At 42.4% G+C, this 15,272-nt stretch overlaps 1 protein-coding gene across 1 annotated transcript in view; it reads right to left on the bottom strand.

The window, feature by feature from the left end:
* TMEM67 (transmembrane protein 67) overlaps positions 1 to 15,272 on the bottom strand; it is a 624,701-nt gene that overhangs the window by 193,016 nt on the left and 416,413 nt on the right. Inside the window, 1 exon segment of the mRNA XM_029591688.1 lies at positions 6,997 to 7,102. Coding sequence (XP_029447548.1) covers positions 6,997 to 7,102 — 106 coding nt within the window.

Genomic DNA, 15,272 nt, shown 5'->3' with positions numbered 1-15,272 from the left:
TTGGAATCTGCTTTGGTATCGAAGGAGGCAGTAAAGGCATCAATGGGAAATCGAAAGGCATCGATGGCCGGCATCGCCGATGGACCGGGTCGTGATGGCATCAATGGATCTGGGAGTGGCATCGAAGGTAATGTCGATGCCCGGGGTTGTTGAAGGTCCGATGACCCCGGGAAGGAATCCAAGTCCCTCCCATCATCCTCCGATGAGCCTGGAATTGGAATTGAAGAAATCATCGGTGGATGTTTAGGCATCGATGGTGTCAATGGCTGCATCGGGGGAGCTGTCGGCATCATCGGTGTCAGTGCTGGAAAAGCTCCGATTAATGCGTCGATTCTGAAGAGAGACCCCTGTGGCTGAGAATATCATGGCATGCTGGGCATGCTCAGTGGGCTCAGTGTGCCAGTCAAAAGTTTCTAGAAACTTTGACAGACGTTTTCCGTATCAGGGCTCCATCAATGATATCACCCATATGTGAGGACTATCATCCTACTTGTCCTGGGATAAAAAAAGTTTACCAGCTGGCTTAATTGTGGTAATGGCTACTAGATTCTTTTTTTTTTTTGGAAGATCCAATATAAGCTCATCTGTCCCCTTTATTAGAACAGTGGTCAAGCTGATATCACAAACTGAGCAGCTGAGCTCAAGATGGATGTCTCTAATAGCCTGTGATAAACTTCTTTCATATTTTGACCTCTGCCCAGCCACAGACATTCTCTCACATGACTAAACACCTGCACCGCATATTATTCATGTGAAAATTGTCCTTTAAATATTGTGAAATTTAAGCATCAAAATTAATTCATAATTAAGAGGCTTATGAAGTAAAGGAAAATTGGTTCTTACCTGCTAATTTTCGTTCCTGAAGTACCATGGATCAGTCCAGACCCTGGGTTAATGTCACCAATCCAGCAGAGGGAGGCAGAGAAACATTCTACTGACTCTGAAGTATACCCTGGAGCACCACCTGCAGTCCATCAGTATTGACCAGTATCAAAGCAGAAAAATAACTACTAAAATACTAACTAGCTATCTAAACAGGATAACAAATTTCCAACTCACAAATCTTAAATGGAAGCAGAACCCCAAGAAAAAAATTCTTAGGAATAAACCAGAAAATATCAAGAAAAATAGACAGCATGAAAGGAGAATTAAACACCCAAACAGTGAACGAGCGGACTCTAAAAAAAAAATAAATATAATACACAGACATAAAGGGTGGGCGTCTGGACTGATCCATGGTACTACAGGAACGAAAAGTAGCAGGTAAGAACCAATTTTCCTTTCCCTGTACGTACCTGGATCAGTCCAGACCCTGGGATGTACCAGAGCTGATTCGTTTAGGGTGGGACCCAGAGAGTCCCGCTCGGAGAACACTCTCTCCGAAGGCTGATGAACTTGGAGCTTGAACGTCCAAGCGGTAATGACGAGCAAATGTATGCAATGACTTCCAAGTCGCTGCCTTACAAATATCCTGAGGAGAAACTAACTGACATTCTGCCCAAGAGGTTGCTTGTGACCTAGTAGAATGAGCTCTCAAACCCTCAGGAAGATCACAATGAGCAAGAAGATAAGCTGAACGAATTGCCTCTTTTAACCAACGAGCAATCGTAGCTTTAGAAACCTTATGACCTTTACGAGGACCACTCCACAAAACAAACAAGTGATCAGACAATCGAAAACTGTTAGTAACTTCAAGATAACGCAACAGTGCTCGTCGTACATCTAACTTCTTAAGATCCTTAGAGGAAGGATCCAAGCGATCTAAACACGGAAAAGCCGGAAGCTCTATGGACTGATTCAAATGAAAAGAAGATACTACCTTAGGTAAAAAGGAAGGAACTGTCCGTAATGAAATTCCTGAATCAGAAATTCTAAGAAAAGGCTCTCTGCAAGATAAGGCCTGCAATTCTGAAATCCTACGAGCTGAAGAAATGGCCATCAGAAACACCACCTTCAACGTGAGATCTTTCAAAGTCGCATGATTAAGGGGTTCAAAGGGAGCCGAACACAGAGCCCTAAGGACCAAATTCAAACTCCAAGCAGGACAAGGATTCCGAAATGGAGGACGTAGATGTTGTGCGCCTTTGAGAAAACGCACTACATCCGGATGTGCTGCCAAGGAAAATCCTTGACTTTTACCAAGAAAAATTCCAAGCGCTACTACTTGTACTCTTAAGGAACTACAGGACAAACCCTTGGCTAATCCGTCTTGTAAAAAAGATAAAATATTTGAAACAGAAGAGTGAACTGGATCTATTTGATGCTCATTACACCAAGACTCAAAAACCTTCCACACCCTTGCATAAGCCAAAGATGTAGAAGGCTTTCTAGTACGCAACAAAGTAGTTACTACAGCATCTGAATAACCCTTATTCTTTAACCGATGCCTCTCAAAAGCCAAGCCGCTAGAGAGAAACGTTCGACCTCTTCCAAATAACCCGGACCCTGAGACAGAAGGCACGGTATGTCTCGAAATCGAAGGAGACCGTCCAGTGCTAGACTGACAAGGTCCGCAAACCACGGACGACGTGGCCACTCCGGAGCCACTAAGATAACGTTGACTTGTTGAACTTCTATCCGACGCAAGATCTTGCCGATTAGAGGCCAAGGAGGAAACACATAGAGAAGAACATCTCTTGGCCAAGGGAGTACTAGAGCGTCTACTCCTTCTGCTCCTCTTTCCCCTTCTGCGACTGAAGAACCGAGGGGCTTTGGCATTCTGAAATGTGGCCATGAGATCCATTGCCGGAGTGGACCATCTGTTGCATATCATCCGATAAGCTTCCCCGCACAGTTCCCATTCGCCTGGGTCGAGATAATGTCGACTGAGAAAGTCGGCTTGGATTTTGTCTACCCCGGCAATGTGTGAGGCTGCAATGCTGAGCAGATGTTGCTCCGCCCAGGCAATCAGCTGTTGTGCTTCCTGAGCTACCAGTAAAGTTCGAGTATCTCCCTGGCGGTTGATATACGCTACCGTGGTCGCATTGTCGGAGAGAACTCGCACTGACTTCCCGCAGAGGAGAGGTTGAAGGGCGATTAAGGCTAAATGGACCGCTCTGGTCTCCAATAGTGCTTCCACTGTGCTTCCTCTTCGGACCACTGACCCTGAACAGATGTTTTCAGACATACCGCTCCCCAGCCTGAAAGACTGGTGTCGGTAGTGACCACAGTCCATTCCGGAATCTCTAGAGGAACACCCCATTGTAGATTCGCTGGTTGCAACCACCAATCCAGGCTGGAACGAGCCATTTCTGTAAGAGGAAGGGGAAGGTGGTATAGTTCTGAAACCGGATTCCAGCGTGAAAGCAATGCAGACTGAAGTGGTCTCATATGTGCGAAGGCCCAGGGAACCAATTCCAGAGTAGAAGTCATTGAACCTAAGACTATCAGATAATCCCGAACACAAGGAATAGGAATAGATTGTAAATCTCGAATTTGCGATTGGAGTTTGAGAAGGCAATGCTCTGGAAGGAACACTAACCCTTCACGAGTGTCGAACCGTGCCCCCAAAAACTCCAGAGATTGGGAAGGCAACAGGTGACTCTTGTCTTCGTTGAACACCCAACCTAGAGACTGCAAGAGGATGATTACTCTGTAGATTGTTTAATGGCAAAGAGATTCTGACTTTGCTCGAATTAACAAGTCGTCCAGGTACGGATGTACCAACAGGCCCTCCTTCCTGAGTTGTGCGGCCACCACAACCATTATCTTGGTAAATGTCCTGGGAGCTGTGGCTAAACCGAATGGGAGAGCCTGGAATTGGTAATGTTGCCCTAGAATGCAAAATCTGAGAAACTGCTGATGATCGGATCGAATGCCGATATGAAGATAAGCTTCGGTGAGGTCGAGAGATGCTAGAAATTCTCCTCTGTGTACCGAAGCTATGACAGACCTGAGCGTTTCCATCCGAAACTTTGGAATCCTTAGACAACGGTTGACTCTTTTGAGATCGAGAATGGGACAAAAGGTTCCTTCTTTTTTGGGAACAACGAAGAAAATTGAATAACAACCTTTCCAACGCTCTGATATTGGAACTGGAACTATGGCTCCTAGGTTGCTTAAATGCTGTAGCGAGTCTTGGATTATGAGACGCTTTTGTAGGGAAGAACATTAGAAACAGGTGATGAAGCCTCCGAACAAAATCTAAAGCGTAACCTTGACTTATCACTGATAGAACCCATTGATCTGGCCCATTCTCCGTAAAACAGAGACAGCCTGCCCCCGATGACGGGAACCAGAGAAAGGACCGGCCTCATCTCATTGGACAGACTTTGCACCTCCTGAGACTTTGGAAGTTCCTGGTCTGCCAAATCGACAGCCACGAAAGGACTGAGACCAATTCTGTTGTCTACCTGAGGACTGTTTAGCTGGAGGAGCCGATGGACGAGAAGAACAAAATCTTCTGTTAGACCTAAAACGAGAGCGAGATGAGAAAGAGCTTCTAGGTCTAGGACGGTCCTCTGGTAATTTGTGAATCTTATTTTCTCCTAGGGACAAAATTAAATCTTCCAATTCCTTACCAAATAACAATTTTCCCTTAAAGGGTAAAGCCCCTAATTGAGCTTTGGAGGATGCGTCTGCAAACCAATTCCTCAACCAAAGAAGTCTGCGAGCCGACACTGAAGCAACTATAGAGCGAGCCGAGGTCCTAAGAAGATCATAGAAAGCATCTGCACTGTAAGCAACAGTAGCTTCCAGTCTACCAGCTTGCGCAGCTTTCTCTTCAGAGAGGGAAGAATTATTTTGTAAAGCCTGTACCCATCTTAGCCCAGCTCGCAAAGCTAATCTACTACACATAGCCGCCCGCACATCAAGAGCAGAAACTTCAAAAATTCTCTTAAGCTGAACCTCCAGCTTACAATCTTGGAGATCCTTAAGAGCCGTTGCTCCGGTTACTGGAATAGTTGTCTTCTTAGTGACCGCTGATACAGCAGCATCTACCTTAGGAAATTTTAAAATTTCCAAAGCTTCCTCAGGTAAAGGATACAATTTATCCATAGCTCGAGCTACCTTAAGTCCCAACTCAGGAGTATCCCACTCCCGGTACAGAAGATCAGTGAGAGAAAGATGAAAGGGAAAAGAAGTTGTGGGACCCCTAAGGCCAAGCAATACCGGGTCAACGTCACCCATCCGAGTATCCTTTACTGGGGCCTCTAGACCCAACTCCAGTAAAATTGCTGGGATTAAAGGACCAAGTTCCTCTCTTCTAAACAGTCGGACCACTTTGGGATCATCCCCGTCCGCAACATGAGGGTCTGAAGTAGTACCCAAAGCAGGATCTTCAATTATATCCCCCTCTGGTAGGGACTTGTCCGGGATAGGCAAAGAGTCATGCTCAGAATCATCTGTGGAAGAAAAAATTGACTGGTCCGGACCCGAACGAAGGGGACACTCAGGAGCTGACCCCAGTCCCAAATGCTTAGATCTAGTCCTTTTAGAGGAACGTGGTTTTAAATTCTGACCAGATGAGATACCCCTATGTTTCTTATGAAATGTCTTAGATTTATATGCTTTGCGAAGAAAACGAATAAAATCCCCCGAAAGGGCAGAAGAAGAAGAAGAATCAGAAATCTCCTCCAGGCTATCAGCAGATAAATATGGGCCTGTTTCACGCGGCTTATCCCCCCAGGGACAGCCGGCTGTGGCAACAACGAAGGCGGGTCTGCAGCACTCTGAATAGCTTGCTGTGTTGCTGCCCTCAGAGTAGACAAGAGCGCTTCAGTCCCTGCACTGCAGGGAAATGAGCCCGGGGCAGGAGAGCAGCTGGTCCGAGGATTTGGAGTCGTGCGAGGTAGCCTGGTTCTTTTTTTAACCGGCAAATTTGACGAACCTTCCCCCCCGGGGAGACAGGAAGCGCAGAGACTCTCTCTTGAAAGACGCGCGCGCGCGTGTTCCCACAAGTGCGGCAGGCCGCGCCTCGCGGCATTGCAAAGAAAAAAAACTGCGCGAAAGGAAAGAAAAACTGAAAATTAAAAGAAGTAAATAGAAACTCCGCTAAAAAAAATAAAAGCGCAGACCGACCCAACACCAAAGGTAAATAACCCACGATTCAGCTGTCCAAAAATAATTTATTCTTTTTTTTTTTTTTTTACCTGACCAACCAGACCCTCGGCGCTGCTCCAAGTAGGGTGAGTGAGCCGGGCTCCCCGGTATCACCCCTGCCAGGAGTGGTTGCTGGGCCCAAACCTCCCCAACTCCGGCAGCCTCAACCAGGAGGGATAGTCCTCCCAGGACTTGACAACCTCCCAGGAGGCAGAGGAAACGGCTGTGAAGAAAAAGAAACTTTTTTTTTTAATTAACTTAATTGAAAAAAACAGCCTCTCTACAATAGAGAAAAAAAAAAGAAAGGCTGCAAGGAATTAACTCCTAACTACCTGACTAAAAAATAATAAACTACCACAGACTGCAGGGGTTAGGGATGCCCACCTCTGCTGGGAGACAGAGAAATACTGATGGACTGCAGGTGGTGCTCCAGGGTATACATCAGAGTCAGTAGAACGTTTCTCTGCCTCCCTCTGCTGGATTGGTGACATAACCCAGGTCTGGACTGATCCAGGTACGTACAGGGAAACATTTTTTCTCATTTTGCCTCTATGGGAAAAATACTTAATATGTAGGGCCCTAAGAGACTGCTTAGTACTCCATTGATAAGAGTCATGCTCTGTTTCTAAACATAGTACTATGAAATATCATAACAATATATTTTCTGCTTTAGAAAAGGTCAGCTACTGCACACAATATTTTTTTCTGTGAACAGCCAAATCATTTCCTTCTATTTTTGGAGGCTCTATAACATTGTTCACATATGTTTAAAAAACATAAACATAGTACAGTACAGTCATTTTTATGCCACCAACAACATTTTAATATATAAAGCTTAATTAAAATTTCAATGTGGTATTAATATTTACAAGTTTCAATTTGGTAACAAACATTTTCTTAATTATCTTAATGACTAATATTAATAAATGCAGTATTTGTTGGTTATGAACTCACCATCACAGTCTGTGTCTCTGAATTTTGAAGCTGAATGTCAGTATAAGCTACAGTAATTAGAGGAGGATAAATGAGTCCCTTGTAAGTGTTTGGCACAAGGCTGATGCTGTCAAAAGTTTAAAAAAAACACAGAAATACAGATTACAAAATGTCTAAGCAAACAAAAAATGGTTTTAAACCAAAATTACTAGATAAAAAGCATGAAGACTGGTCAGATTATCAATTTCAAGGATATTCAATATCAATTTCAGGATATTCAATATTGCAAAAACAAACATTACAGTAGTAAAAAAATATTTATAACTTTTCTTTCTTTTCAATTTCCTTTATTTAAAAGCTTACAGTTGAAGTTTATCTTCAACACAATATAGAGATTCAACATATAACTGCACCATAAATTTACTCTTCATCAGCATACAATTTCAGAATCTCCAAATTCAACTTTAAAACTAAACAGCAGCAGGAATCCTTAGATCCAGATCCCAAAATACTTTCTGTCAGCCAGTAAGAGGAGTTTGCCAAGGTTCATAGATAAAAGGCACCTTTCTTTTACTGCAACAGTAAATTCTTTCTATATTGGCAAGACATTCAGATAGCCACTTTTAACCATAAATCAGGGTTGAAACATCAAGGATTGATGTTACTGCTCACAAGTTTCAAACTTGTCCTGATCAATCCCTTTTTGAGTCAAGTTACCATGTGCTCAATATATGTACACATATCTTTCGGTGTAATTAACAATAAAAGAAAGATCCTTTACTACAAAAATACTCCTAATAGTTTGAAACCAAGAGGCAAAAACTGGCATGTTTATTGAGTTCCAGTGGTTCAAAATATGCCTTGTGGCAACTAATTAGTGGTCAACTAACTTGATCCCTCCTCTTTTTATTTAAATTATATTCCAATACAGTAGCAGGCTCAGCCAGATGGGCGACTATTAGTAATGCTATAAGTCCAGGAGATGATCTATGACCATTAAATTTGGATTATCAGACATAATCTCCAAACATGAGAAAATATTCCCTAAATGCACAATTTTGCCAATAGCCCAAAATTCATTTCCAACCCATTTTATACAGCTTTTCATGGGTAAACCACAATGATAGAATCATCATAACCATTCTCCTGAACACAAGCACTCTGATAGCAGCCTTTCTACAACATGTCCAACAGCCTATTCTATTATTCCTCAAACCAATGGTACCCCAAAACTCTTCACCAGATAGATTTGGATTTCACCAAGGCCTGAACTACTCAGTGTTAAAGCTGAGTGTTAGAACTGCGCACTGAAATTCAGCTCACAGTTTCCTAATGCATAAGCTAATTTAAAAAAAAAACCAAAAACTCCTGATGAGTAAGCTAATGGCATGCTAACACATCAGGAATTAAAAAGCAAACAAACCAAAAAATGTGCACACAGAAAAGGCGTAGTACACAGAAAAACAAGTTTATGAGCAGAAAACATGTTTTGGGTTCCAGATATGAGAAAATGTGTCGAGATGATGGTATTTAATAGCATTTATTATTGGTTCATTACAATGGATATCAAATCTCTTTATACATCAATACCAGAGGCTCAGGCTTTAGAAGTAGTGTTACAATTTTTACAGAAAAGAGAACATCCTCATAAGGTCCGACCCAGTTTATTTTCAAGTTAGCTGAATTGGCATTGACCAATAATTTTTTCATTTTTCAAAATGTTTACTATCAACAAATTTCCAGAACTGCAATGGGCGCCACCATGGCGCCCAGTATAGCGAATTTATACATGATGGAATTCGAAGCTCAATGGATCGACAAGTCACCTTTTTCACAATAAGAACATGCCGTACTGGGTCAGACCAAGGGTCCATCAAGCCCAGCATCCTGTTTCCAACAGTGGCCAATCCAGGCCATAAGAACCTGGCAAGTACCCAAAAACTAAGTCTATTCCATGTTACCGTTGCTAGTAATAGCAGTGGCTATTTTCTAAGTCAACTTAATTAATAGCAGGTAATGGACTTCTCCTCCAAGAACTTATCCAATCCTTTTTTAAAACACAGCTATACTAACTGCACTAACCACATCCTCTGGCAACAAATTCCAGAGTTTAATTGTGCGTTGAGTAAAAAAGAACTTTCTCCGATTAGTTTTAAATGTGCCACATGCTAACTTCATGGAGTGCCCCCTAGTCTTTCTATTTTCCGAAAGAGTAAATAACCGATTCACATCTACCCATTCTAGACCTCTCATGATTTTAAACATCTCTATCATATCCCCCCTCATCTCATGATTTTAAACATCTCTATCATATCCCTCTTCTCCAAGCTGAAAAGTCCTAACCTCTTTAGTATTTCCTCATAGGGGAGCTGTTCCATTCCTCTTATTTTGGTAGCCCTTCTCTGTACCTTCTCCATCGCAATTATATCTTTTTTGAGATGCGGCGACCAGAATTGTACACAGTATTCAAGGGGCGGTCTTCACCATGGAGCAATACAGAGGCATTATGATATTTTCTGTTTTATTCACCATGCCCTTTCTAATAATTCCCAACATTCTGTTTGCTTTTTTGACTGCCGCAGCACACTGAACCGACGATTTCAATGTGTTATCCACTATGACGCCTAGATCTCTTTCTTGGGTTGTAAACCTAATATGGAACCCAACATTGTGTAATTATAGCATGGGTTATTTTTCCCTATATGCATCACCTTGCACTTATCCACATTAAATTTCATCTGCCATTTGGATGCCCAATTTTCCAGTCTCACAAGGTCTTCCTGCAATTTATCACAATCTGCTTGTGATTTAACTACTCTGAACAATTTTGTGTCATCTGCAAATTTGATTATCTCACTCATCGTATTTCTTTCCAGATCATTTATAAATATATTGAAAAGTAAGGGTCCCAATACAGATCCCTGTTTGAAGTTTTATGGATGCTATATAGACGATATATTCATCATTTGGGATGGCACATTGGAAGACAATTTATTTTCAAAAATGGATTAATAGTTGTGATAATATACAGTTCACCTTGAATAAGACTTACGACAACATATCATTCCTTGATCTTACCTTCAGTAAAACTAATGAAGGGAGCATTGCCTTGAGTGTCTTTAAGAAATCTACTGATCGGAACACTTATCTGCATTATTCCAGCTCAAACCCATTACCTTTAAAAAATAGTCTCCCAGTATCTCAGTTCTTGAGATATTGAATAAATTGCAGAGACAAAAATCTTTTTAAAGAGAAATCTTTAGAACTGATAAAACAATTTAAGGCAAGAGGCTACCCAACCAAAAGTATTAAATCAGGTTATAAGAGGGCTCTATATAGCGATAGAGAAGCTTTATTGCACTACAACAGCAAAAATGACAATACAGAACAAGACAACACTCTAGCCACTTGTGTTACCCACTATTCTCCTTTAAACAGGCAAATTATCAAAAGTATCCAATCCCATTGGTCCATCATTCAAAATATAGAATGTTTTCAAAATTTTGACTTTCGCATGGCTTTTTCCCGCAGTCGAAATTTCAAAGAAATTCTCAGTCCAGCATCCTTATCAAACGAAGAAAAACATCAAACATCATTAGTAGGAAACAAATGTATTGGCCATTATGGATGTGAACACTGTTCCATCTGTCCCCAAACAATACAAATAAAGGAATTTACCAATCCAGTCACAAAACAAAAATTCAATATAAAATATTACAGCATTTGTGCATCAATTTTTGTGGTGTACATCATTACATGTCCATGCTCCCGTTATTATGTGGGTCAAACCACAAGATCCTTTCAGCATCATATTTGCGAGCACAGAAGTTGCATAAAACATTTCAAGGAAAATGCACCGCTCTTTGCCCACTGTGTCCAATCAAATCATTCTTTTCAACAACTCAAATAGTTTGTTATCGACACAGTCAAACCACACATAAGAAGAGGGGACCGGGCAGCATTGTTGTATCGCAAAGAGCAACAGTGGATCTTCAGATTACACAGTGAAGAACCAATGGGATTAAACATCAAGATGGACTGGTCCAGTTTATAATTCAATATACAGACACATAGTTGAATCCTTAATGAATACACCTGTAGATGGTCATGACATCATCAAGTCTCTTGTGAGCAACCTATAAAATCAGTTCATGAGTTTACACACACTCTGCCTTTTTGACTTGAAGCCCGATGACCGAAAGTTTGATCGGACAAGAAACTGTGAGTAATGAAACGATTTTTCTCATTGATATTATGAATGATTTCACCATAGATTTCACTCAACATGTTTTTTATTTAATTCCTTGAGATGCAATACTGCCCTGACGCAGCATTTCCCGCGAAACATACATCGGCATTTCAGGTGTCCTTTGACATAACTTGGATCAACCATCATGCCAAGATAAGTGGCTTTTGTATTGTAAGCAGCTTTACAGAGCTTTAAACATTTGCGGCAACTCGTGCAGTGCCAGAACTACAGTACTACAGAATTACGCTGTTTTCTACATAAGTGCTGTAGAGCATTTGAAGATTAAGCTTCAATCGGCAACCTTCAGAGTGCCGCTTAAGTGTCCTTTGAATTGCCTTCATAGAAGCATTATGAGCTTGATTTAGAAGGCAAGTTTGTCTAAAAGTTTCTCTAGTCAATCGGGCAATGCAACAAACTATAATTGTTTCACCAAGAGACTAAATTATCAACTCTTCACTCTGAACCAGGTGAATTCCTGTTGATATTTATTTATTTATTTATTTATTTAACATTTTTCTATACCGACATTCGCACGAGACATCACATCGGTTTCCAGATAACAGCAAATTCAGCCAACAGGGCTTTACATTGTAACTGATATGTCTGTTTCCTCACTTAATAAACTAATATAACACACAGGGCCGGATTTTAAAAGGGTTACGCGCATAAGTTATGCGCGTAACCCTCTTAAAAGGCCCCTGTGCGCGCCGAGCCTATTTTGCATAGGCTCGGCAGCATGCACAAGCCCCAGGATGCGTATAAGCCCCGGGGCTTTGCAAAGGGGGCATGTCGGGTGGGCGGCGCAAATTTTGGGGCGGGGCGGGAGGCGTGTCAGGGCGTGACGCCGGCCCGGGGGCGTGGTCGAGGCCTCCGGACCAGCCCCCGCGCGTATCTTATAAAATCCAGCGTACTTTTGTTCGCGCATGCATAAATTTATAAAATCTACCCCACAGTGAGCAAGAGCAGATATCAATTAAATAATTTTTATTGAAAGAAAAAAAAAAAGACACAAAAAAAGTTTTTTCTAATAAAGAAGAGAAATACTGGAGGTTTTTTTGACCAATGACTATATCAACTGGTTTGCACTCTGATAATTAATTAAGAAAAGATACCAGCGCTGAGGTCTTTTCCTCCAATTGTTTAAAAATTGTTTAAAAATTTCTTAAAAAGAATTGATAGTGCAATTCATATTGCAGTCACAGTTCATTCCAACATTACACCAACTATTTTTCTTGCTATGGTAATAGTGTGCCATATGTTGGTAAAATGATATAAAACAAATGCCTTAGAGAGGTGATATGAACCAATAAATTTCTAACACATGTATTCAACCAACAATAAATATTTTTGTTTTATGGGACCGTCATATAAATCCCAGTTATTGACGTCTTTTAGAGCATTAAATTATGCTCCATCGATAACTAAACGGGGTACAGTTTAATCATTGGTCCATTTTTCAAGATTTTAAATATTTTTAGGTATTTTTTTAATATTTCAAATAACAAAAAATTTTTTTAAAGTGCACTACTTCCCTTAATTATGCCCAACACGGTACCATGTTTCACAAAGCTGCTGCTTCAGGGGCCTGACGTTCCTACATGATGTCATCACGCAATAAACTTTGAAAAATCGGCATCCTGAACTCCATGAAAATGCCGAGTGTGTGGTGTGCTAAAACGCGCCTTTTGAAGGAATTATTAGTCGCGTCTACCTCAAAGAATAAATTACGGGACTGAAAAATAAACGAATACGGAGAACATTCATGGACTCTGAAAAAATCTTTTGAGTCAGGCCCCTGAAGCAGCAGCTTTGCGAAACATGGTACCGTGTTGGGCATAATTAAGGGAAGTAGTGCACTTTTTAAAAATGTTTTGTTATTTGAAATATTTAAAAAATACCTAAAAATATTTAAAATTTTGAAAAATGGACCAATGATTAAACTGTACCCCATTTAGTTATCGATGGAGCATAATTTAATGCTCATAAAAGACGTCAATAAACTGGGGTTTATATGACGGTCCCATAAAACAAAAAATATTATTTATTGTTTGGTTGATTACGTGTGTTGTTGGAAATATGTTGGTAAAATGGCACAGGAGGCCTCCCACCGGAATAGTTGTGGAAGGTGAGAGTTGACTGCTGCTCTCTAGAAGGGAGTCAAAATCCCAAAGCTGGACCAGTCTGTGGGGCTGGCTGGGGCTTCGGGGCCCTGGGTTGTCGTGGTTGACCTCGTTGTTGAGGTCTAGGTTGTCGAGCACAGGATTGAGGTGGTAATCTCCTAGGATCTCGCCTAAAAGATCTCTTAGTAGTGGATGGGAAGTCCGTAAGGAGAGCAGACAGCTGACGCAAGGTGTCGTGGTGGTCTTTTATTGTGCAACTGTTTCCTGGATCTTGGCGCCAAACAAGTTGTCTTCTGCACATGAAAGGTCTGCCAACCTTTCTTGGACTTCCTGATGTAGGTCAGTGGACTTGAGCCATGCTCAGCGTCTGGCACTTATGCCAGCTGCAGATACCATCGAGGCAGTGTCGAAGATATCATATGCTGCTCTCACTTCATGTCTCCCTGAATCAAGTCCTTTCTGAAGGATGTTATTGAGTCCTTCTTGGAATTCGTCTGGTAAGGTTTCAGAAAAATCCTGGACTTTCTTCCATAGATTCCTAGAGTATTGAGTCATATAGAGCTGATAAGCAGCTATTCGTGCTATCAGCATGGAACCATGGAAGACTCTTCGTCCGAAGGCATCTAAAGATTTCTGTTCCTTACCTGGAGGTGCAGAAGAATGAGGTCAGGAACGTTTGAAACTTCTTTTGAGCAGACTCTACGACCACAGATTGATGTGGGAGTTGTGTCTTTTGAAACCCCAGAGCTGATTGGACTAGGTAAGTAGCATCAGCTTTTCTATTGACTGGTGGAACTGTGGCCAGGGGTGCTCCCAGTTCCGGTGCAGTAAATCAAGAAGTACCTCATGAACTGGGTTTGCTATGACTTCCTTAGGGACATCGACAAATTGCAGTACCTCTAGCATTTTGTGAATGGCATCCTCCTCTGTTTGCAAACTAAAGGGAATTGTTTCAGACATTTCTTTAATGAAATTTGCAAATGTGAGGTCTTCAGGCAGGGAGCGACTGTGTTCCTCTGGGGGTGAAGGCTCTGAGAGGAGTTCATCTGAGTCCTAAGAGTCTGAAGAATCATCCCCCCAGGGATTATAAGGTGCATCACCAACACCTCGAGGATCTTCAGTTCGAGGTATAGGTCCAAATCCAGCCAGATATGGAGGTGGCACCAATGGGAAGCATGGTGGCACCGATGCGGGCACAGAGGACGGTGATGGCATCAATGGAATCTGTGTTTTCAAAGGACGGTGGGACAGTAACAAGACCGATGGTCCTGGAGTCGGCTCCGGCATCGGCAAATTCGGTTCCTCATCCGAAGACAATGGAATCGGCATCAATGTCGGTGGTTTAGTAGATGCCGATGGCACGGCAGGAAGCGGTGCCAATGGCAATGCACCGATCAATGTGTCCAGTCGGTCAAGAAGCGGAGCCAGCATGGTGGGCATCGGGTCGGGCACTGGCATGGGGGCCGGTGTCGGTGGAGGCTGGAATCCTCGAAGAGTCTGGTGAACCGCCTCTTGAACTATCCTGTCCAATTCGGCTGTAGAAGCTGGCATCGGTGGCACAGCTATCGGGGAAGGAGGCTCAGAGGGCATTCCCAGAGGGTCCACAAGTATTAGTGGAGTCTCGGCTCCCAGCACCGTATCGGTGGGGAACACCTCGGTGTCCCGGGTCTAGAAGGGGATGGGGCCCCTTCTCCCCGGGACTTTTTAGCTGGTGGCTCTGTCTGTGCCGATATCGATGGCCTACCGGTGGCGACATCGAAGGAAATGCTTCGTCGATGTCGATGACAGTGATTTTCCCGATGTTCAACCCCTTTCCTTCTAGGGCACCAATGAGGAAGATGTCGATGCCTTCGAGTGAGAAGAGGATGGTGAAGAAAGGTCACCGGTGACCTTATGGCGCTGAGATTTAGATGGTGATGGAGTCGATG

The sequence above is a fragment of the Rhinatrema bivittatum genome, chromosome 2 (genome assembly GCF_901001135.1).
Source record: "Rhinatrema bivittatum chromosome 2, aRhiBiv1.1, whole genome shotgun sequence".
NCBI classification, from domain to species: Eukaryota; Metazoa; Chordata; class Amphibia; order Gymnophiona; family Rhinatrematidae; genus Rhinatrema; species Rhinatrema bivittatum.
This window is presented reverse-complemented; position numbering and strand designations above follow the sequence as displayed.